The sequence below is a fragment of the Pelodiscus sinensis genome, chromosome 18, assembly GCF_052426305.1.
Source record: "Pelodiscus sinensis isolate ZL-2025 chromosome 18, ASM5242630v1, whole genome shotgun sequence".
In the NCBI taxonomy this organism is placed as follows: Eukaryota; Metazoa; Chordata; order Testudines; family Trionychidae; genus Pelodiscus; species Pelodiscus sinensis.
Window position 1 is genome coordinate 2,593,120 of NC_143069.1, and position 19,559 is coordinate 2,612,678.

Consider the following 19,559-nt stretch of genomic DNA (forward strand, 5'->3'; position numbering starts at 1 on the left):
GAGCACGGTGCAGAGGGGGGCTGTTACACGGAGCTGGCATGGCTGCTGGGGGGTCCCAGGGGCCAGTGCCTGGCTGCAGTGCAGCCCCAAGTGAGAGCCCCGAACCGCATCCACCTTGGTGAGAATGGCCAGGCCTGGCCCTTTGGCTGTCACCTTGCACAGCCCAGGCGAATGGACAGACACTGCCCCACCCCGGGACCCTTAGCAGTGCAACGCCCCTCCGGGTGCCACGTCAGAGGGTGGGCTTAGTCCAGGGGGATGTGGCAGCAGATGGGGGGTTATTTGAGGATGTCACCAGCTCTTGCAGCTGTCACACACACGGGGGGGGGAGGGTCCCCAGCAATTCAAGCAGATGAAAGAGCCCAGGGCCAGGCACCCCCCGAATATACCATCTTCCCCTGCTCAGACACTCACCCCCCAGTGCTCCCCCTTCCACAGGGTGCGAGCCACCAGGGCCTCTGTGTCCCCCAATAACACCTGGGGCCGGTGTGGGGTTTGGGCCTGCCCCACGAGGCTCCATGCAGGCCAGTCAGGGAGGGAGCTGCTGCTGGGGAGCCCGCCCGCCCCCCAGAGACACACAGGCAGGCAGAGCGCGGGCAATGGAGGTGTATTGGCCCCTGGGCCCCCCTTTATCACCCACAAGGGCCTTTGGCTTGAGAAGGGGGGCAGGAGCCCGCCGGCGGCTTCAGGCTGTGCCCCGCCTGGGGCAGCGAGCCAGAGCCTGGCCGGGGCCAGCGTGGGTGGAGCAGGCTGCGAGCGCAGGATGCCCCCAGGGCACACAGCAGGAACACGGGTGAATCCAGAGCGCTGGAGCCGGCTGCACGTGCGGAGCAGTCTGTGGGGCAGCGAGCATAAGGCCTCTGTGGTGAGTCAGTCCCTGCCAGCCAGAGCCTTGGGCTGCCGGCGAGGGGGCAGCAGTGGGGCTGGCCGGCACGAGAGCGTCCTGAGGCAGGCAGGAGCTAAAATGAGGTCTCGTTGAGCTGGGCTTTGGGTGCCACCAGAGGGATGATGGGGCTGGCTTCGCTGGCCGCCGAGGGGGAGGAGGAGCCAGGCGCTGGAAGGGCGGGGGGCAAAGTCCTGACGGAGGGGGTGGGGCTGGCCCCAGGGGGCCTGCGGCCCGGCATGGTGGGGGCACGGAGCAGAGTTTTGCCCTTTGCCCCAAGACGCCCCAAGTCCGGCTCTGGCCGCCTGCCCTCCAGCCCAGAGCTACGGGCCAGCTCATGGCACCGCTCGACAAAGCTGCCCCCGCCCCGCAGCCCGTGGGGAGCCCGGGGGTCACTGTCCGGGCCCTCTGCTGGGCGCCGGGGGCATTGCTCCAGAGTGGGGCTGTCGCCGTGGGTCAGGGAGCTCTGGCTGGCTGTCAATACCAGGAAGGGGCCCTCGCGGGCTCTGGACAGCGGCAGACTCCGGGGGGGGCTCAGCAGGAACCCGGAGCTGCCAGCCCCCTTGGCAGGCTTGTCTCGGGCGCCGTCGCTCCCCTGGGACTGGAGGCTGTGGAGAGGAGGGATGGGTGTGAACCGGGTAGCCCCTCGTGGGCCCTGGGCAGCCTGGCGGGAGCCAGTCAGGGTGCCCAAGGGGCTGGCAGCCCCACGGCGAGGTGCCAGGGTGTGAGGTCAGGCAGCCAGGCGCTCCAGCTCCCCGGGGCGCAGTACCTGGACACGGAGGCCCGGGGGGTGCTGGGGTGAGCCAGGGAGCTTGCTGGGCTCATTTCCGGGGTGCGCGCCAGGGCCAGGTCGCACTGCTCCAGCTGCTGCAGCAGCTCCTCCTCCGACAGGCCCCCTGCTTCTGAAAGGGAGGGAGCAGGTGTGGGTCAGGCAGGAGTCGGGGGGGACAGAGCATCGCACAGGGCCGGGCAAGAGGGGTCAGTCCCTGGATTCCCATGGCAACAGAAGGGATGGGAGGGGTTAATCCCTGGGTTCCCATGGCAACGAGCAGGATGGGGGGGGTTAATCCCTGGGTTCCCATGGCAACGAGCAGGATGGGAGGGGTCAATCCCTGGGTTCCCATGGCAACGAGCAGGATGGGAGGGGTCAATCCCTAGGCTCCCATGGCAACGAGCAGGATGGGTGGGGTCAATCCCTGGGTTCTCATGGCAATGAACAGGATGGGAGGGGTCAATCCCTAGGCTCCCATGGCGATGAGCAGGATGGGAGGGGTCAATCCCTAGGTTCCCATGACGACAAGAGATGGGCGGGCTCAATCTCTAGGTTCCCAGGGTGACAAGAGATAGGCGGGGTCAATCCCTGGGTTGCCATGGCGACGGGGTACCTGGCGGCTTGCCCAGCATCTCCATGGCTGTGGTTAGGTCCCACATCTGGACGCTGCCGTTGGCATGGCCCGTGAAGAGGTAGCGGCGCGGCCGGGAGCCGATGCGACTGGAGCCCTCGCACTCGTGCACCGTGAAGGAGGTGATGGCTGTGCCGTCCACGGAGCGCACCTCGCAGATCCTGGGACGGGGGCCAGAGCAGGGGTTGGGGGCCAGGACACCTGGCTTCTATCCCCCCGGCTCTGCCACAGCCTGCCCTCGGAGACCAGCGGAGCCCCGTCACCCCTCCCTTGGGGCTCTACCACCACCGGGCCGCCCTGCCCAATGCGGTGCCCAGTGCCAGCGAGGCGCACGATCCCCTCCCCCTCCCCGCAGCCAGCCCCTCGGCCCAGGTTCCGGCACCCCCAAGCACCTCTTGCCAGTGGAGGAGAGACGCACGAAGACCTGGCTGGCATCAGGAACCACCTTCTGGATGAAAACCTGCTGGTCGTCCCGCTCCCCGAAGGGCCCTGCCGAGAGCCGCCGGTTAGCGCCACCAGCCTGGAGCGTGGGGGCACACCTGCCCGCCAGCACCACCTCCCTATTCGCTAGAGCCACGGACCGCCCCCCTGCACTGTCACCCATCCCTGGCGCGGCCCCCAACGTTTGACACGACTAGCGTGTGCGTGCCTCGGTTTCCCCATGAGCTGCCTGCATAACAAAGTGGTGGCAGCGTTTGTTGCCGCAGGGACCACGCCTGGCAGCCGTGGACAACAGCCTGAGGAGGGGGGACCCCAGGGAGCGGTGAGCAAGGCCTGTGGGGTTGTGGATGGGGGGTGCAGGCCGCTGGGGGCCCATGGCACAGGGCGGTCCCAGGAGGACAAACTGCCCAGCACTGAACGGGGCTCCCCAGGAACCGTACAGAGCAACACGAGGGCCCCAGACCGGTGAGGCTGTAATACCTCCCCCAGCATCGTCACCCCCCCCCCCCCCCGTCACCCTGCCCCTCCCCCTTCCCACAGCATCATTAGCCCCACCCCTGTGAGCTACTGGCCCCGCCCCCAGCAGTCGCCCCACCCCTGGCTCCACCCCCTCCCCCGCCTCACCCACCGATGGCGGTGCCGGCACTGAGCCCCCCGTGCCCGTCGATGTCCTCCAGGGACAGGACTTTGAAGGAGGCCAGGGGGGTGGAGCCGGGCTGCGTGGAGATCATGCCGCGGAACCGCGTCACCGTCCAGGTGCGGACGTGGTTGTTGTCGGCGCAGACTGGGGGGGAGGGGCGGAGTGAGTCCTTCGCCAAAGGCCCTCGGCGCCGCCTCCCCCACCTTCATGGCCTGACGCCCCCACACACGTACGGGAAACGAGGACAGCTGGAACTGGGCCCAGCCCTGGCGGTGCCCCTCACTCCCGACCCACAGCCCCTGCCCCCCCCAGCCCTGGCAGTGCCCCTCACTCCCGACCCACAGCGCCTGCCCCCCCCAGCCCTGGCGGTGCCCCTCACTCCCGACCCACAGCGCCTGCCCCCCCCAGCCCTGGCGGTGCCCCTCACTCCCGACCCACAGCCCCTGCCCCCCCCAGCCCTGGCGGTGCCCCTCACTCCCGACCCACAGCCCCTGCCCCCCCCAGCCCTGGCGGTGCCCCTCACTCCCGACCCACAGCCCCTGCCCCCCCCAGCCCTGGCGGTGCCCCTCACTCCCGACCCACAGCCCCTGCCCCCCCCCAGCCCTGGCGGTGCCCCTCCCTCCCGACCCACAGCCCCTGCCCCCCCAGCCCTGGCGGTGCCCCTCCCTCCCGACCCACAGCCCCTGCCCCCCCCAGCCCTGGCGGTGCCCCTCCCTCCCGACCCACAGCCCCTGCCCCCCCCCAGCCCTGGCGGTGCCCCTCCCTCCCGACCCACAGCCCCTGCCCCCCCCAGCCCTGGCGGTGCCCCTCCCTCCCGACCCACAGCCCCTGCCCCCCCCCAGCCCTGGCGGTGCCCCTCCCTCCCGACCCACAGCCCCTGCCCCCCCCCAGCCCTGGCGGTGCCCCTCCCTCCCGACCCACAGCCCCTGCCCCCCCCAGCGCTGGCGGTGCCCCTCCCTCCCGACCCACAGCCCCTGCCCCCCCCCAGCGCTGGCGGTGCCCCTCCCTCCCGACCCACAGCCCCTGCCCCCCCCCAGCGCTGGCGGTGCCCCTCCCTCCCGACCCACAGCCCCTGCCCCCCCCCAGCGCTGGCGGTGCCCCTCCCTCCCGACCCACAGCCCCTGCCCCCCCCAGCGCTGGCGGTGCCCCTCCCTCCCGACCCACAGCCCCTGCCCCCCCCCCAGCGCTGGCGGTGCCCCTCCCTCCCGACCCACAGCCCCTGCCCCCCCCAGCGCTGGCGGTGCCCCTCCCTCCCGACCCACAGCCCCTGCCCCCCCCCCAGCCCTGGCGGTGCCCCTCCCTCCCGACCCACAGCCCCTGCCCCCCCCCCAGCCCTGGCGGTGCCCCTCCCTCCCGACCCACAGCCCCTGCCCCCCCCAGCCCTGGCGGTGCCCCTCCCTCCCGACCCACAGCCCCTGCCCCCCCAGCCCTGGCGGTGCCCCTCCCTCCCGACCCACAGCCCCTGCCCCCCCCCCCAGCCCTGGCGGTGCCCCTCCCTCCCGACCCACAGCCCCTGCCCCCCCCAGCCCTGGCGGTGCCCCTCCCTCCCGACCCACAGCCCCTGCCCCCCCCCAGCCCTGGCGGTGCCCCTCCCTCCCGACCCACAGCCCCTGCCCCCCCAGCCCTGGCGGTGCCCCTCCCTCCCGACCCACAGCCCCTGCCCCCCCCAGCCCTGGCGGTGCCCCTCCCTCCCGACCCACAGCCCCTGCCCCCCCCCAGCCCTGGCGGTGCCCCTCCCTCCCGACCCACAGCCCCTGCCCCCCCCAGCCCTGGCGGTGCCCCTCCCTCCCGACCCACAGCCCCTGCCCCCCCCAGCGCTGGCGGTGCCCCTCCCTCCCGACCCACAGCCCCTGCCCCCCCCAGCGCTGGCGGTGCCCCTCCCTCCCGACCCACAGCCCCTGCCCCCCCCAGCCCTGGCGGTGCCCCTCCCTCCCGACCCACAGCCCCTGCCCCCCCCAGCGCTGGCGGTGCCCCTCACTCCCGACCCACAGCCCCTGCCCCCCCCAGCGCTGGCGGTGCCCCTCACTCCCGACCCACAGCCCCTGCCCCCCCCAGCGCTGGCGGTGCCCCTCACTCCCGACCCACAGCCCCTGCCCCCCCCAGCGCTGGCGGTGCCCCTCACTCCCGACCCACAGCCCCTGCCCCCCCCAGCGCTGGCGGTGCCCCTCACTCCCGACCCACAGCCCCTGCCCCCCCCAGCGCTGGCGGTGCCCCTCACTCCCGACCCACTAGCGCTGGTGGTACCCATCACTCCCCATCCCCTGCCCCCAGCCCTGCCGCTGCCCCTCACGCCCACCCACCAGCCCCTTGCCCAGCTGGGGGCAGCCCCCTACCTGAGATGAGGTGCTTCTCGGACAGCATGATCCTGGTGACGGGGCTGCGGTGCACGGTGAAGGTCTGGAAGAGCTGGGGCCCCGAGCCCACGGTCTCCGGGTGCTGCACGATCACCCGCACGGTCCCCGAGCTGGTGCCGTAGGCGATCTCGATCCAGTTCCCGCTCTCGCCTGCGGGGCCCCAGGTGAGCCAGCGAGGGCCACGGGGAGGGGAGGGGAGGGGAGGCCTCAAATGCTGCACCGGGGTGGGGGGGGTGGGGGGGGCTCCAGGGTTCTGCTAACGACTAACGAGCCAGGCCTATTCCCCTCTGGAGAGCGGGGCTGAACCCAGAGCAGCAGGGCTGGGGGCGGGGCCAAGGGCCCAGGGGCACTTACTGGTCTTGGGGGTGAGGTAGACGCTGAGGGCAGTGATGGCGTCTTCCGAGGGGTCGCGGTACAGCTCCGTCACCAGCAGGTCGTTGTCCTTCATGCGCAGCGGGAACTTCTGCACGTCTGGGGGGGGGGGGGGGGGGGAAGGACGGGGGGGGTCAGTGCAGCCCCAGCCCCCGCCCCCGCCCCACCCGCAGGAGACGTGCCCATCTGAGGTCATAGGGCATCAGCACCAGCCTAGTGGTTAGTGCACTGGCCTGGGACCCAGGGGCCGTTTCCAGACCCGCCCCCACCCCTGCCCTGCTGCAGCATCTGTCGGATTCCTGCGCCCCTGCCTAGCCCTGGGGCTTCTGGGCGAGCAGCTGCACCCCCCCCAGACCTGCCCAACACCCTGCCCCCGGCTGCACCCCCCCCCCCCCCCAGACCTGCCCAACACCCTGCCCCCGGCTGCACCCCCCCCAGACCTGCCCTGCCCAACACCCTGCCCCCAGCTGCACCCCCCCCCCAGACCTGCCCAACACCCTGCCCCCGGCTGCACCTGCCCCCCATCCCGCACTGGGTCCTCTCGGGCTGCACCTACCCTGTGCCCTGTCCCCCCAGGCTGCAGCTGCCCTGAGCTGTGCCCACCCCGCCCTGGCCACCTCTGCCCCGGCCACCCCCACCCCAGCCACCCTGCCCCGCTCACCCTGCCCCGGCCACCCCGCCCCTGCCCCGCTCACCCACGTAGTAGATGGAGCCGTTGTGGCAGCCCAGCAGCAGGAAGGTGCCAGCTGCGTCGTAGCTGCTGATGGGAACCACGTCCTGGATCTGCCAGGGCAGAGGGAGCCTGCTCAGGGGGGCCCGGTAGCACCCCGCACACCCCCCTGCCCCCAAGCCACGCCCCCAGCTCCCCAAGCCACACCCCCAGCTCCCCAAGCCACGCCCCCAGCTCCCCAAGCCACGCCCCCGGCCCTGCGCACCTGCCAGTGCTTGGTGACGGCGTTCCACACCCCGATCTTGCCGGAGTGGCTGGTGGCGATGAGCTGGCTGCCGACGAAGAAGATCGCCTCCACCGGGACGCCCAGGTGGAACACGCCTGGCCAGGGAGAGGAGCCGTGAGGGGGCCAGGCCCCACACGACCCAGGTCTGTCCAGCCTGCGCCGCTCTCACCTGCCCGCCTGCTGGCCTCAGCTCCCCGGGACTCCCGCTGGGAGCGTGCGCCGATAGCCGTGGCGAGGTTAGACAGAGCGGCGCACGGCTGGGCTGCCCACGGACACGCACCACGCCCCCGTGGCACCGAGGCCACGCGTAGGGAACGCCACGGCCCAGAGCCCCGGCCAGCGACCGGTGCCGTGAGTGCTTCTCCCGGGCCGAGGGGGCACCTGCCAGGTCATGTGACCGGTCACCTGACGCCGGGACCCATCCTGGATGCTATTTGCCCACAGGAGCAGAGGGGAAGTTGAGGCCCAATGGGAAGGATTCCCGCCCTCTGTGTAGGGCGCCGGGGGGATCGTGGCTGTCAGGTCTCCCTGGCTGCCCACCCCAGGGAGAGCGGGGGGCTGGGTGGGTGCCCCGGGCCCGTCCCAAGTCGCTTAGTGCACGGAGCTGCGCTGGCGTGTTCGCCTTGTGTCGTCAGCTCTCGGGCGCAGCCGCCTAGCCCCTCCCTCTGGGGCTCCCGACAGCTCCCTAAGCCCCCCCCACCACCCCCAGCGCCCATGATTGGTACCGGGGGACACGCTGGGCCCCCTCGCCCCGTCGAGAAAGAGGGCGGATTTCAGGTGTGCGGCACGGGGGGGGACAGCACCCGTCACGCCTCCCCCGAATTCCCTCTCCCACATTGCCCCACTAAGCCCCACCCCCCTCACCACGCTCCTCCCACCCTGGGCCCCCCTCACCGATCTCGCTGCCTGTGCCGTCAGCCTGCAGGGCCCAGAGGATGATCTCGTTGCAGGACGCCACGGCCACCATCTTGTCCTGCTCGCCCAGCACCCTGGCGTTCAGCGCCGCCCGCTCGATCGCCCAGTCCAGCCGCGGGCTGGTGAAGATCTGCTGCCAGCCCGACGTCTCCTTCATCCTGGGGCCAGGGCGGGCGTCAGACCAGGGTGAGCCAGGGGGCAAGCCCCCGGCAGGCTGGGCGAGGGGGGCGGGAAGACAGGGCCTCCGAGCTGCAAGGGCAAGGGAGCTCCACGCTGGAGGGTGTCTCTCCCCGATGGGACGGGATGGGGGGGCTCCGTGCTGTGTGGGGGGCTCTTCCTGACAGGACGGGATGGGGGGGCTCCGTGCTGTGCTGGGGGCTCTCCCTGACAGGACGGACTGGGGGGCTCTGTACTGTGTGTAGGGCTCTCCCCGACAGGACGGGATGGGGGGCTCCGTGTCGCGTGGGGGGCTCTCCCTGACAGGACGGGATGGGGGGGCTCCGTGCTGTGTGGGGGGCTCTTCTGGACAGGACGGGGTGGGGGGGGGCTCCGTGTCGCGTGGGGGGCTCTTCCTGACAGGACGGGATGGGGGGGCTCCGTGCTGTGTGGGGGGCTCTTCCGGACAGGATGGGGTGGGGGGGGGGGCTCCGTGCGTCTATTCTCAGAGGGGCCCCTGCCAGGGAGACAGGACGTCCATGCGGTTACCTGTAGCAGACGAGGAACTGGGCGTAGGCCACAGCGATCCAGTTGTGGTGCCCGCAGATGATCCGGACCATGCCGGGGTCGCTGGCCGGCCCTGGGGCAGGAGGGCAGAGACCAGACAAGCCGGTACAGCTCAGAGAGCACAGAGCGGGCAGCCCCCACTCCCTGTCCCGGCCCCCTTGCTCTGACCACTAGACCCCACTCCTTTGTCGAGATGGGAAAGAACCCAGCCGCCCGGGTCCCCGCCAGGCCCCCTCTGTGCCCCCAGGCCCGGCCCCGCCCCAGGGCCCGCGGGTACCTGGTGCAAGGACCCGCTCCTCCAGCAGGCGGCCCAGCAGCCCGGCGTTGCCCAGGTTGGGGGGCATGGTGTTGCTGCGGCGCACCGGGGCCCTCTCGGCGGCGCTGGGCAGCCGGGCGGACACCTGCAGCCCTGCCATGCTGTGCCGGTTGCGCCGCTTGGCGGGGAGCACTGCGGGCGGGACGAGGGGACACGTTACGGGGCGGGACCCACGAGAGCTGAATCCGCCCTGCCGGGCCCCTCCCCAGGCCCCGCCCCCTGCCCCCATCAGTCCCTCCCCAGGCCCCGCCCCCTGCCCCCATCAGTCCCTCCCCAGGGCCCCGCCCCCTCTCATTGGTCCCCTGCCCAGGGCCCCACCCCCTCCCATTGGTCCCCTGCCCAGGGCCCCGCCCCCTCCCATTGGTCCCCTGCCCAGGGCCCCGCCCCCTCTCATTGGTCCCCTGCCCAGGGCCCCACCCCCTCCCATTGGTCCCCTGCCCAGGGCCCCAGCCCCTCCCATTGGTCCCCTGCCCCTCCCATCAGCCCCTCCCCAGGGGCACCCTCTCCCCCACCCACCCCTCCAGTCCCCTCCCTGTGGCCCCACCCTCTCACCCATCGCCCACCCCCCAGTCTGTCTCCTTCCATGCCCTCATGGTAGCCAGCCCCTCCCGAGCTGGGCCCCAGGGCCGCGCCCACCTGGCGGGGGCAGGTAGCCATTGAAGAGGACGCTGCCGCAGGCCGACCGGTCCAGCTCTTCTCGCAGCTGCAGGCGCCGAACTGGGCAGAGAGGGGTCGGGGTGAGCTCCAGAGACCCCGCAGATGTGCCCCTCCTCCGAGCAAGAAGCCTCCTGCTTTCCCCCTCCTCCCCGTGCCTGGCAGGGCAATTCCTCAGCCGCCCCCGCCGGATCCAGGTCCTCCAGCTGCTCCCGTCCCCCACCGGATCCTGATCCCCCCAGCTGCCCCCCTCCCCCACCGGATCCGGATCCCCCAGCTGCTCCCCTCCCCCGCCGGATCCGGATCCCCCCAGCTGCCCCCCCCCCGCCGGATCCGGATCCCCCAGCTGCTCCCCTCCCCCGCCGGATCCGGATCCCCCAGCTGCCCCCCTCCCTGCCAGATCCGGATCCCCCAGCTGCCCCCCTCCCCCGCCGGATCCGGATCCCCCAGCTGCCCCCCATACCCAGCGGGGTGATTCCGTAGAACTCGGCTTCATGCAGCAGCAGGGAGATGTTGACGCCCCTGGACAGACACAGGAACAGTCAGGGCGGCCCCAGCAGGGCCCGGCGGCCGGGCAGAGCCCCCCTGGCCCCCAGCGCACGGCAAGGCCTGATCTGCCTGGAGCTTCCACCGCCCCCGGCAGCCTGGGGCTCAGGCCAGGACCCCACCCTGGCACTGCTGGCAGGCCTGACCCAGGCTGGGAAGACCCCCACTTGCAGGCACTGTTGAAGGGCCGAGGTGGGAATGCCCCACAGCCCAGCCCAAGGATCTGCTGCCCCTAGCCCTGGGGCTGAGGTGGCCCCGTGGCCCTGGCCAGGTGCCAGCGCCCACTGCCCCATACCTGGGGTCGAGCTCCTTGGTGCGCAGGAAGTTGAGAATTGGCGCGAAGACGGTGGGGTCTCGGTCGATGAAGATCTGGGGGGACAGAGAGTGGGTCAGGGGCGACTCTCCCACAGAGCAGCCAGGTCACCTGGCGGCAGCAGCAGCGCATACGGGGCAGGGCTAGGGAGCGCTGTGGGGCACGCAGGGGATCAGCAGGGGCGTGGCCCCAGCAGGCAGGGCTGGCCCCCCGGGGTGGCGCTAGGGGGCGCTGTGGGGCAGGGAGCAGGCAGGGGCTCAGCAGGGGGCACTGTGGGGCAGGCAGGGGCTCAGCAGGGGCGTGGCCCCAGCAGGCAGGGCTGGCCCCCCGGGGTGGCGCTAGGGGGCGCTGTGGGGCAGGGAGCAGGCAGGGGCTCAGCAGGGGGCGCTGTGGGGCAGGCAGGGGCTCAGCAGGGGCATGGCCCCAGCAGGCAGGGCTGGCCCCCCGGGGTGGCGCTAGGGGGTGCTGTGGGGCAGGGAGCAGGCAGGGGCTCAGCAGGGGCGTGGCCCCAGCAGGCAGGGCTGGCCCCCCGGGGTGGCGCTAGGGGGCGCTGTGGGGCAGGAAGCAGGCAGGGGCTCAGCAGGGGGCGCTGTGGGGCAGGCAGGGGCTCAGCAGGGGGCGCTCTCTCCAGCCGGCAGGGCTGGCCCCAGGGCTGTGCTAGGAGGTACTGGGGGGCACGGAGTGGGGCAGGGGCTCGGCATGAGATGCTCTGCCCCGCAGTCAGCGCTGGCCTTTGGAAACACGGGGCTGCTCCGGAGCTCTGTGCAGACAAGGGCTCCCCACGCCGCACCCCAGGACTCACTCACCGCTCCGGTCTCATCCTTCAGGGTGGAGATGCGGCCACTCAGGAGGCTGGAGCAGAGAGAGAGGGAGGTCGCTGTGGTGAGCCCCCCGCGTAGCAGCCCCTCCAGGCCCTGCTCCGCACCAGGCCCCCAGGCACCGGGAGTCCACACGGACCCCACCCAGGAGAACCCCAGACTCTGCTGCTCAAGCATCACCAGCTCCGGGCAGGGCACAGCCTAGCAGCCAGACGGGGCCAGAGCCAAGGTCCAGCCTGCGGAGGGCGGTTAGCAAGTGATCCTCCCCTGGGGGCCAGTCCCAGCTTGACAGGTAGAGGGGTAGGGATACCCAGAGCTTGGGGCTGCCCCCAGACCTGCCCTCCAGCAGCTTCTCTAGCTCTTTTTGGAGGCTAGTGATACTCCTGGTCTCCATGTCATCCTGTGGCAGGGAGTTCCGCAGACTGGCCTTGTGTTTGTCTCACACCTGCTGCCTACTCACAGCACTGGGTGACCCCAGCTTGTGTGTTACGGGACGAAGTAAACAACCTGTCCTGAGTCGCTCTCCACCCCAGTCGTGTCTGTGGGCCCCCCGTGTGCACCCCTCCGTCGACTCTTTTCTGAGCAGCCCTGCCCCGCTCTCGCTAACCTCTCCTCCCACAGCTGCTCTTCCTCCCCAGCCACGTCTGTCACCCTTTTCGGGACCTTTGCCTATTCCCAGGGCTCTTTCTGAGCTGGGCGATCGCACCCAGCGCTCGAGACTGGACATCCCACTGATTTTGACAGGCCATTTTCAGTCATATTATTGCTCCCTTTCCAAGTGGCTCCTAATACCCGTCAGCTTTTCTAGCCGGCAGTATGCCAGAAAAGTGGTTCCGGAGAGCTAGCCACCAGGCCCCCCCCAAATCTCATGTGGTAACAGCTAATTTGAGCCCCCCTGGTTTTGTCTGAAGGGCTGGTATTGAGGTTTTGCTCCCCCACACTCCGGACCCGTCCCTTGTATTGGTTCAGAGCAGACTGGTTCCTGGGGAACAGACCAGGCTGGGCCAGACGGGACCAGCGAGGTGCCCTGATGAGGGGCGGTGGGGCACAGACCAGCTCCACGGCTGGGGGGGCACTAAAGCCTCGCCCAGCCCCACAGATCAGCAGGCGGGCTCCCCAGAGTCCTGCCCCGCTGGGTGGCTGACAAGCCTGCCTGGCCAGAGGCTTCCCCCCGAACCCAGAGCCAGGGAGCAGTGGGGCTGCACCGCCCGCCCCGGGCCACTCCTCCGCCATCACCTGGAGAAGAAGGAGTCCGAGATCCACGTCAGGGTCTGCCGGGAGGTGCTGAACCTGCAACGCAAGGGCAGGGTGAGCCCGCAGGGCCTGGTACTGGGGGGGCGGGGGCTCAGGGACGCTCAAAAGTCCTGAGGGCCAGGACTGGGGGTCCCCAGGGGCAGGGCTCAAAGGGGACGGGGGGGGCAGCACTTGGCGGGTCCTAGGGGTAGGGCTCGGGGGAGGTCCAGGGTTCAAGGGATGGGGGGGCAGGGTCCCAAGAGGGCAGGGATGGGCAGTACGGGGGAGGGGTTCCAGGGGACGGAGCTTGGGTCCAAGGGGTGGGCTTTCAGGGGGTTCTGGGGGGGGTCCTGGGGGCAGGGCTCAGGGGCGCTGTGAGGGGCTCCCAGGGGCGGGGCTCCAGGAGGGTCCCGGGGGGGGAGCTCTGGGGGCTTCCAGGGGGCGGGGCTCTGGGGGGGGGGGTTCCAAAGGGCGGGGCTCTGGGGTGCTCTAGGCAGGCCCAGGGGGCGGGGCTCTGGGGGGTCCCAGGGGGCGGGGCTCCGGGGCACTCTAGGGGGGCCCCTGGGGGCGGGGCTCCGGGGGGGTTCCAAAGGGCGGGGCTCTGGGGTGCTCTAGGCAGGCCCAGGGGGCGGGGCTCTGGGGGGTCCCAGGGGGCGGGGCTCCGGGGCGCTCTAGGGGGGCCCCAGGGGGCGGGGCTCTGGAGGTTCCAAGGGGCGGGGCTCCGGGGCACTCTAGGGGAGTTCCAGGGGGCGGGGCTCCGGGGGGTCCCAGGGGGCGGGGCTCCGGGGGGGTTCCAAAGGGCGGGGCTCTGGGGTGCTCTAGGCAGGCCCAGGAGGCGGGGCTCTGGGGGGTCCCAGGGGGCGGGGCTCCGGGGCGCTCTAGGGGTCCCCAGGGGGCGGGGCTCCGGAGGTTCCAAGGGGCGGGGCTCCGGGGCGCTCTAGGGGAGTTCCAGGGGGCGGGGCTCCGGGGGTTCCAGGGGGCGGGGCTCTGGGGTGCTCTAGGCAGGCCCAGGGGGCGGGGCTCTGGGGGGGTCCCAGGGGGCGGGGCTCCGGGGCGCTCTAGGGGAGTTCCAGGGGGCGGGGCTCCGGGAGTTCCAGGGGGCGGGGGTCCCTGCCCCCCCCGCTCGCCTCTTGCCCCCCACGTTGAGCTGGATCAGCTCCGCGCCCGGCCGCGCGCTCCCGCCCAGCGCCGCCATGTCCGGCCCCGGGGCCGCGCTTCCGCCACCGCCCGCCGGGGACACGCCCACCCCGCGCGCTGATTGGCCCCCGCCGGGACCCAGGCCCGCCTGTCCGGCGCGCTGATTGGCCCCCGCCGAGCCCCGCGCCCGCCCACCTCGAGGGGCCCCGCCTCTACCTCACCCTTAAAGGGGCCCGACCGCGCTCGACAGCTCCCCCCCGCCCTCCTGACCCCGCCCAGGGCGCCTTCTAATGCCCCCCCCGGAGTGGAATGAATTTTGTTACGTGCACCAGGGTGGAGGGGACGAGCGACACCGTCACACCAGAGCGCAGAGAGTCGGAGGGGTCGGGGAGGGGCGGGGGCGGCTCACAGCTGGGGCGCAGGGTTGGGGGTGGGGGTCGGGGAGGGGCGGGAGCGGCTCACAGCTGGGGCGCAGGGTTGGGGGTGGGGGTCGGGGAGGGACGGGGGCGGCTCACAGCTGGGGCGCAGGGGTGGGGGTGGGGGTCGGGGCGGGAGCGGCTCACAGCTGGGGCGCAGGGGTGGGGGGGGGGTCGGGGCGGGAGCGGCTCACAGCTGGGGCGCAGGGTTGGGGGTGGGGGTCGGGGAGGGACGGGGGCGGCTCACAGCCGGGGCGCAGGGGTGGGGGTCGGGGAGGGGCGGGAGCGGCTCACAGCTGGGGCGCAGGGGTGGGGGTGGGGGTCGGGGAGGGGCGGGAGCGGCTCACAGCTGGGGCGCAGGGGTGGGGTCGGGGGTCGGGGAGGGGCGGGAGCGGCTCACAGCTGGGGCGCAGGGTTGGGGGTGGGGGTCGGGGAGGGGCGGGAGCGGCTCACAGCTGGGGTGCAGGGTTGGGGGTGGGGGTCGGGGAGGGGCGGGAGCGGCTCACAGCTGGGGCGCAGGGGTGGGGTGGGGGTCGGGATAGGGCGGGAGCGGCTCATAGCCGGGGCGCAGGGTTGGGGGTGGTGGTCGGGGAGGGGCGGGAGCGGCTCACAGCTGGGGTGCAGGGTTGGGGGTGGGGGTCGGGGGGAGGGCGGGAGCGGCTCACAGCCGGGGTGCAGGGTTGGGGGTGGGGGTCGGGGAGTGGCGGGAGCGGCTCACAGCTGGGGCGCAGAGTTGGGGTGGGGGGCGGGGAGGGGCGGGAGCGGCTCACAGCTGGGGTGCAGGGTTGGGGGTGGGGGTCAGGGAGGGGCGGGAGCGGCTCACAGCTGGGGCGCAGGGTTGGGGGTGGGGGTCGGGGTAGGGCGGGAGCGGCTCACAGCTGGGGCGCAGGGGTGGGGGGTGGGGGTCGGGGAGGGGCGGGAGCGGCTCACAGCCGGGGCGCAGGGTTGGGGTGGGGGTCGGGGAGGGGCGGGAGCGGCTCACAGCTGGGGCGCAGGGGTGGGGGTGGGGGGAGGGGCGGGAGCGGCTCACAGCCGGGGCGCAGGGTTGGGGGTGGGGGTCGGGGAGGGGCGGGAGCGGCTCACAGCTGGGGCGCAGGGGTGGGGGTGGGGGTCGGGGAGGGGCGGGAGCGGCTCACAGCTGGGGCGCAGGGTTGGGGTGCTGTGACGCGGCGGGGGCTGCATTCACTGGTTGCTGTGTTGTGCCGTGTGGGATTCCTGCTGCAGTGACTCTGTGTGTGTGTGTCCGGTGCCCAGCGGGGGTTGGGGTCCCTAGGGGAGGACTCCTGGGGGGAGGCAGGCGGGGAAGGGCCCAGGCCGGCCTGACACCTGAGCCAGGTGGAGGATTCCGTCAGGCGACACTTTGCCCGGGAATCGGAACGGAGGGGGCGGGGGGGGCAGCCTGGAGGGCTGTGGGCAGTTGCTGGGGTGGGAGTTAGTTTTCAGCTGGGTGGGGGAGAAGGGAAGCTAGCGGGCCCCGGGGGCCGGAGCGCCGGGCCCGTTTCCCCAAGCTGGGCTGTGCTGGCTACTCCTGGTTCCTGTCACAAGAAATCTGAGCTACACTGAGTCCCTGTCAACCAATAAACCTTCCGTCGGGCTGCGGATGGGGGTGCAGGGCCCGGGGAACCCCCACATCCCATGACAGGTGTAAGAGCTCCAGCTGGGGCGCAGGCTCTGAGGTGGGCTCCAGCAGTGTGAGGGGGCTTCAGGGCTAGGGGAGTCTAGCCATAGTGTGGGGGGGGGGCGGGGGGAGAGCCACAGCAGGGGAGCTCCAGGGCCAGATGGGGTCTGGGCCACAGTCGCTTGGGCTGGGGGAGACACCTGGTTCAGGCCAACCCTTCCCCAGCCACCGGCCTGGATCCCAGGCTGGGGGAGGGGCAGCCCTTCTCCCCTCCTCCTGGGGTGTCTAGAGCCCCTGCACAGCGCTAGCTAGGCGGCTGCAGGCAATCTAGCCTCTGACCCCTGCATGATGTGTGGCAGCACGTGGGTTTCACCACCCACTGCCCATGGGCTCCTCGGGGAGGTCCGGGCTCAAGCGGAGGGCTGAGATTCCCTAGGCTGGGCCCAGGCAGCATGTGGGCGCTGCGTGGGTCACAGTGACCCCCCCAGCTGGGGATACACTGCAGGGGGCCTCCCTCACACCCGGACACGGGCTGGGGCCACGCCTCCAGGTGCAGCAGCCAGCTGAGAGGCCCCTCCAGGCTGGCCGACGTGGGGGCCGGGGCAGCTTGGTAGCTCCCTTCAGGCTCTGCCAAGCTTAGCCCGATTGGAGGAACGTCCTGTCGCCCCTGTGTCTCCTGGAACCTCCCCCCCTCTGCACAAGGCACCCGGGGGCAGGGCCAGGCCTGCGGGCACCACCAGGCAGTGGGGCATCCCAGGCTTGTGGGCAGAGGGGAGCCGATGACTGCGCCTAGCAGCTCGGTGACCAGAGGGGCGCCCGGGGAGAGGGCATGGGAGCATAAGAACACACAGCAGTGTGGCACCTGTGACTGCAGCAAAGCCTGTACCCAGTGGCCCTAGTGGGGTGTCTAAGAAAAGCTGCTGCTTCCCGGCTTATGATTTTGCTGGCAGTGGCCCCTGGGAGCTGCCAACCCCCACCCGAGGAGTTTTGGGGCCTTTCAGACCAGGCCCAGGCAGGGGGCTTACTTGTGTGGCCATCCTGGGGGACAGTCCCCCACCGTGAGAACCATGGAAGTCCCCTGACACCAGCCGGGGTCTACCACGGACCCTGGAAATCCCGCACTTCTGTCTTCAATCCGGCCTCCCCGCTCCGGAGGCTCTCTGCTAGGAACAGCAGCCCTGAACACGGCTCCGAACAATCCCTCCAGTGCAGATCTCAAAGGACCGTGTCATGGCAGTAAAGCCTAGTGGTTACATGTACTGCAGGCTCTGTGGGGCAAAGCTTGTAGAGACGGTTTATACGGCAGGGGAGCCAGCATGTAACCTGCAGTGGAGGGCTAGGCCCGCCCCAGACACGGGCTATGAGACAGAGTCCTTGGTCCTGAGACCGGAGGCAGCCGGCGTCTCCCCCACATCTGCAGCCCCTGACCCCACGGACCGGCTGCGCCCTCTGCCAACAGACTGGACCAGGTGCTTCGCTTGCAACCACGCTCCACAGCCATTCCTGTCCCTTTATTGGCTACACGCGTAACACGCTTCCCCCAGGTGTGACGACAGGGGTACAGTGGAACAGGATAGATACCGTACGGCGCCCGGCAGGGCTGGTCCAATTGCCGGCGTGAGCGCAGGCGCGGGGCCGTGGGCATGCAGACGGAGCAGCCGCCTTCTACTCTCATGCAGCCGCCGGTACAACCTTTACAAATCGGTCTCTGGTTCAAAAACACCAACCCTCCAAAGATGTACAGCAAGAAAAAATAAATTAACTCGCCCCCCCGCCCCCCAACGCACTGACCTCGGGAAGGGTTTCTTTACACAGGAGAGGAAAACCGGTATTTAGAGCAATTACACTATGGTACAAGTTCCTGGGACACATGGGGCAAGCGGGGGCTGCGGCCACGCGGGGAAATCCGAGGTGGAAACGGCTCCGGCGCAGAGAAGCGGCGTCGTTTTTAGGTCCCGTCTTGTTCCAAGGAGGAGGGGGCTGGCGGGGAGCCGGGGGGCTGGCCGGGGGGGTGGCGTATGAGACACAGACAGGGACTAGCACGGAAGCAGCGACGCGTCCTCGGACCGGCAGGCGTGGGATCTCTCGGCGAGCCGGAGGCCCCGAGTCTCGACTCCCTGCCCGTCACGCTGGCGGGAAATGCTCCGGAACCCCAACGGCAGCACGGAGCCGTGCAGACCAGCCCCACCGATGGGCCCAGGTGCCAGCGAGAGGCGACATGCATGCTCACCCCCGCCCCCCCCCCCCGCAGCCTGCCCCGGCTCCGGTCCATTGCCGGGGCGCTGGCCCATCGCCCGCTAGGATCTCACACGGGGCACATGCCTTCCTTTGGGACTTCTGATTCTGCGTCACCCGGGCCCCAGGCCGCGCCCCAAAGGCAGGGACCCCGGCAAGAGGCCAGTCCCTTGTGTCCAGCTGGGCTCCGGCGGGGACACAGCGGGGGAGGGAGCTCCTGGCCCACGCAGCAGAGCTAGGACCAGCAGGCCGCCATGGGACATGCCCAGAGCTGGCGGGGGAGGAGGAACCAGCGGTTCGGGGGGGTGAGTCTCAGGCTCCCTCGGACGGCAGTGGGGCCGGGGCTGCGACGTCAGGATCCTGGCGGGGGCCCCCCAGAAGAGCCCGCTCCCCCGGGGACGCGATGCCGAGCGCAGGGAGCCCGGAGCAGACCGGAGGGCAGGGAGAGGGGCAGGAGGGGCCAGGCCTGGCGCGGGCTCAGAACCCGGCCTGTCCCGGCCCTGCGATGGGCCAAGGAGCGGAGGAAGCCAGGGATGAACGCGCGGAGGAAGCACAGTGGAGCCCTGGGCCGTGGAGGAAGAAGGCTCCGGCACGTCCTTTGGGATGAAAGGAGGGGGGCCAGGCCAGCGCCCCCCAGGGGTCTCCCCATGGCCTGGGGGCGCTGAGCCCGGTGGATTTCCCGGTGCGGATTTGCATATATCTTCCCGTGGCGAGGAGCTGGGCCGGCCGGCGGCTCCCTCTGGCATGGGGCGGGTCCCTGCGGCCCTCCAGCGCCTGGGCCTCGCCCCGGAGGGGTGTGTTCCGGGGCGCCCCTCTCCCCGTGAGCCCTCTTCGGGCATGGCTTCCTGCAGCGGGGGGTTCCCCGTGTCCAGAGGGGGTCCTGTGCCGGCGGAGGGGCCGTCTGGGGCGTGCACAGGAGGGGGCTCCGTGCTCAGCTCCCGGCCCGGTGCCCCGCCCGGCCTCACTTCTTCCTGCCGGACGTGCTGGCCCGTCGGTCCCCGTCCCGCTTGGGGTTGCCCTCGTCGGTGGAGGAGGTGGTGAGCAGCGCCTGGCTCCAGCGGGCGATCTCCGCGTGCTCCTGCGCCGAGGTCGACAGGGCCTGGAGCCAGTTCTTCATCTCCTCCTGCGGGAGAGAGGCCAGAGCCCCGTGAGCCCCTCACCCCGGCCTCTGGGCAGCACCACGCTGCTGGGAGCGCGAGGATCTGGCCACGTGAACCCAGCTGCCAACACGCCCGCTGGCAGGGGCTGGGCATGCCTGGCCAGACCCCTGGGGGAGGGAGCGTCGCGGCAGAGGCCCCAGCCTTGCCAGGTGCCGGCCGTCAGGCTCGGATGCCCGGCTGGGGACATGGCTCCCTGGCTGGGCTCTTGCAGCGTAAGGAGGCTGAGCAGGACCGTGCCCACGCGGCGATCGGCAGTGCCCTGCACCGGGGGATGGGGCCGGCCAACGGGACCCGAGCGCCAGGGGAAAGGTGGCAAAAGCCCCGCAGGGCTCCAGCCTGCCGGGAGGCAGCAGGCGCAGAAGTCGGGAGCAGAACCCCCCCGCCCCCCTCGGCCTCAGCAGCCTGGCGCCCGGCTCCCGCGAGACC

General features: G+C 71.6%; 2 protein-coding genes across 5 annotated transcripts in view; both read right to left on the reverse strand.

Moving 5' to 3' along the window:
- Nucleotides 1–352: 352 nt before the first annotated feature.
- On the reverse strand, nucleotides 353–13,843 carry SHKBP1 (SH3KBP1 binding protein 1). Of its 2 annotated transcripts, none has more exons than XM_089769891.1 (18): nucleotides 13,695–13,843; nucleotides 12,571–12,624; nucleotides 11,323–11,368; nucleotides 10,499–10,572; nucleotides 10,121–10,179; nucleotides 9,640–9,720; nucleotides 8,965–9,135; nucleotides 8,670–8,760; nucleotides 7,944–8,122; nucleotides 7,029–7,144; nucleotides 6,789–6,876; nucleotides 6,076–6,192; nucleotides 5,701–5,871; nucleotides 3,356–3,511; nucleotides 2,679–2,775; nucleotides 2,269–2,447; nucleotides 1,653–1,782; nucleotides 353–1,491 (listed from the first exon to the last, which is right to left on the reverse strand). In XM_089769891.1, exons 1-18 carry the CDS (start codon nucleotides 13,760–13,762, stop codon nucleotides 960–962), a joined length of 2,409 nt encoding a protein of 802 aa, XP_089626017.1. In that variant the 5' UTR covers nucleotides 13,763–13,843; the 3' UTR covers nucleotides 353–959. The 2 variants fall into 2 exon arrangements, with proteins under 2 accessions (XP_089626017.1, XP_089626016.1); XM_089769890.1 differs by having other exon boundaries at nucleotides 1,653–1,785.
- Nucleotides 13,844–17,234: 3,391 nt separating this feature from the next.
- Nucleotides 17,235–19,559, reverse strand: part of SPTBN4 (spectrin beta, non-erythrocytic 4) — a 58,218-nt gene continuing 55,893 nt past the window's right edge. For all 3 annotated transcript variants that reach the window (XM_075915562.2, XM_089769892.1, XM_089769894.1), the window contains one exon: nucleotides 17,235–19,096. In XM_075915562.2, the coding sequence (XP_075771677.2) occupies nucleotides 18,935–19,096 (162 nt within the window). In that variant the 3' untranslated portion in view covers nucleotides 17,235–18,934. The remainder of the gene's footprint in view (nucleotides 19,097–19,559) is intronic.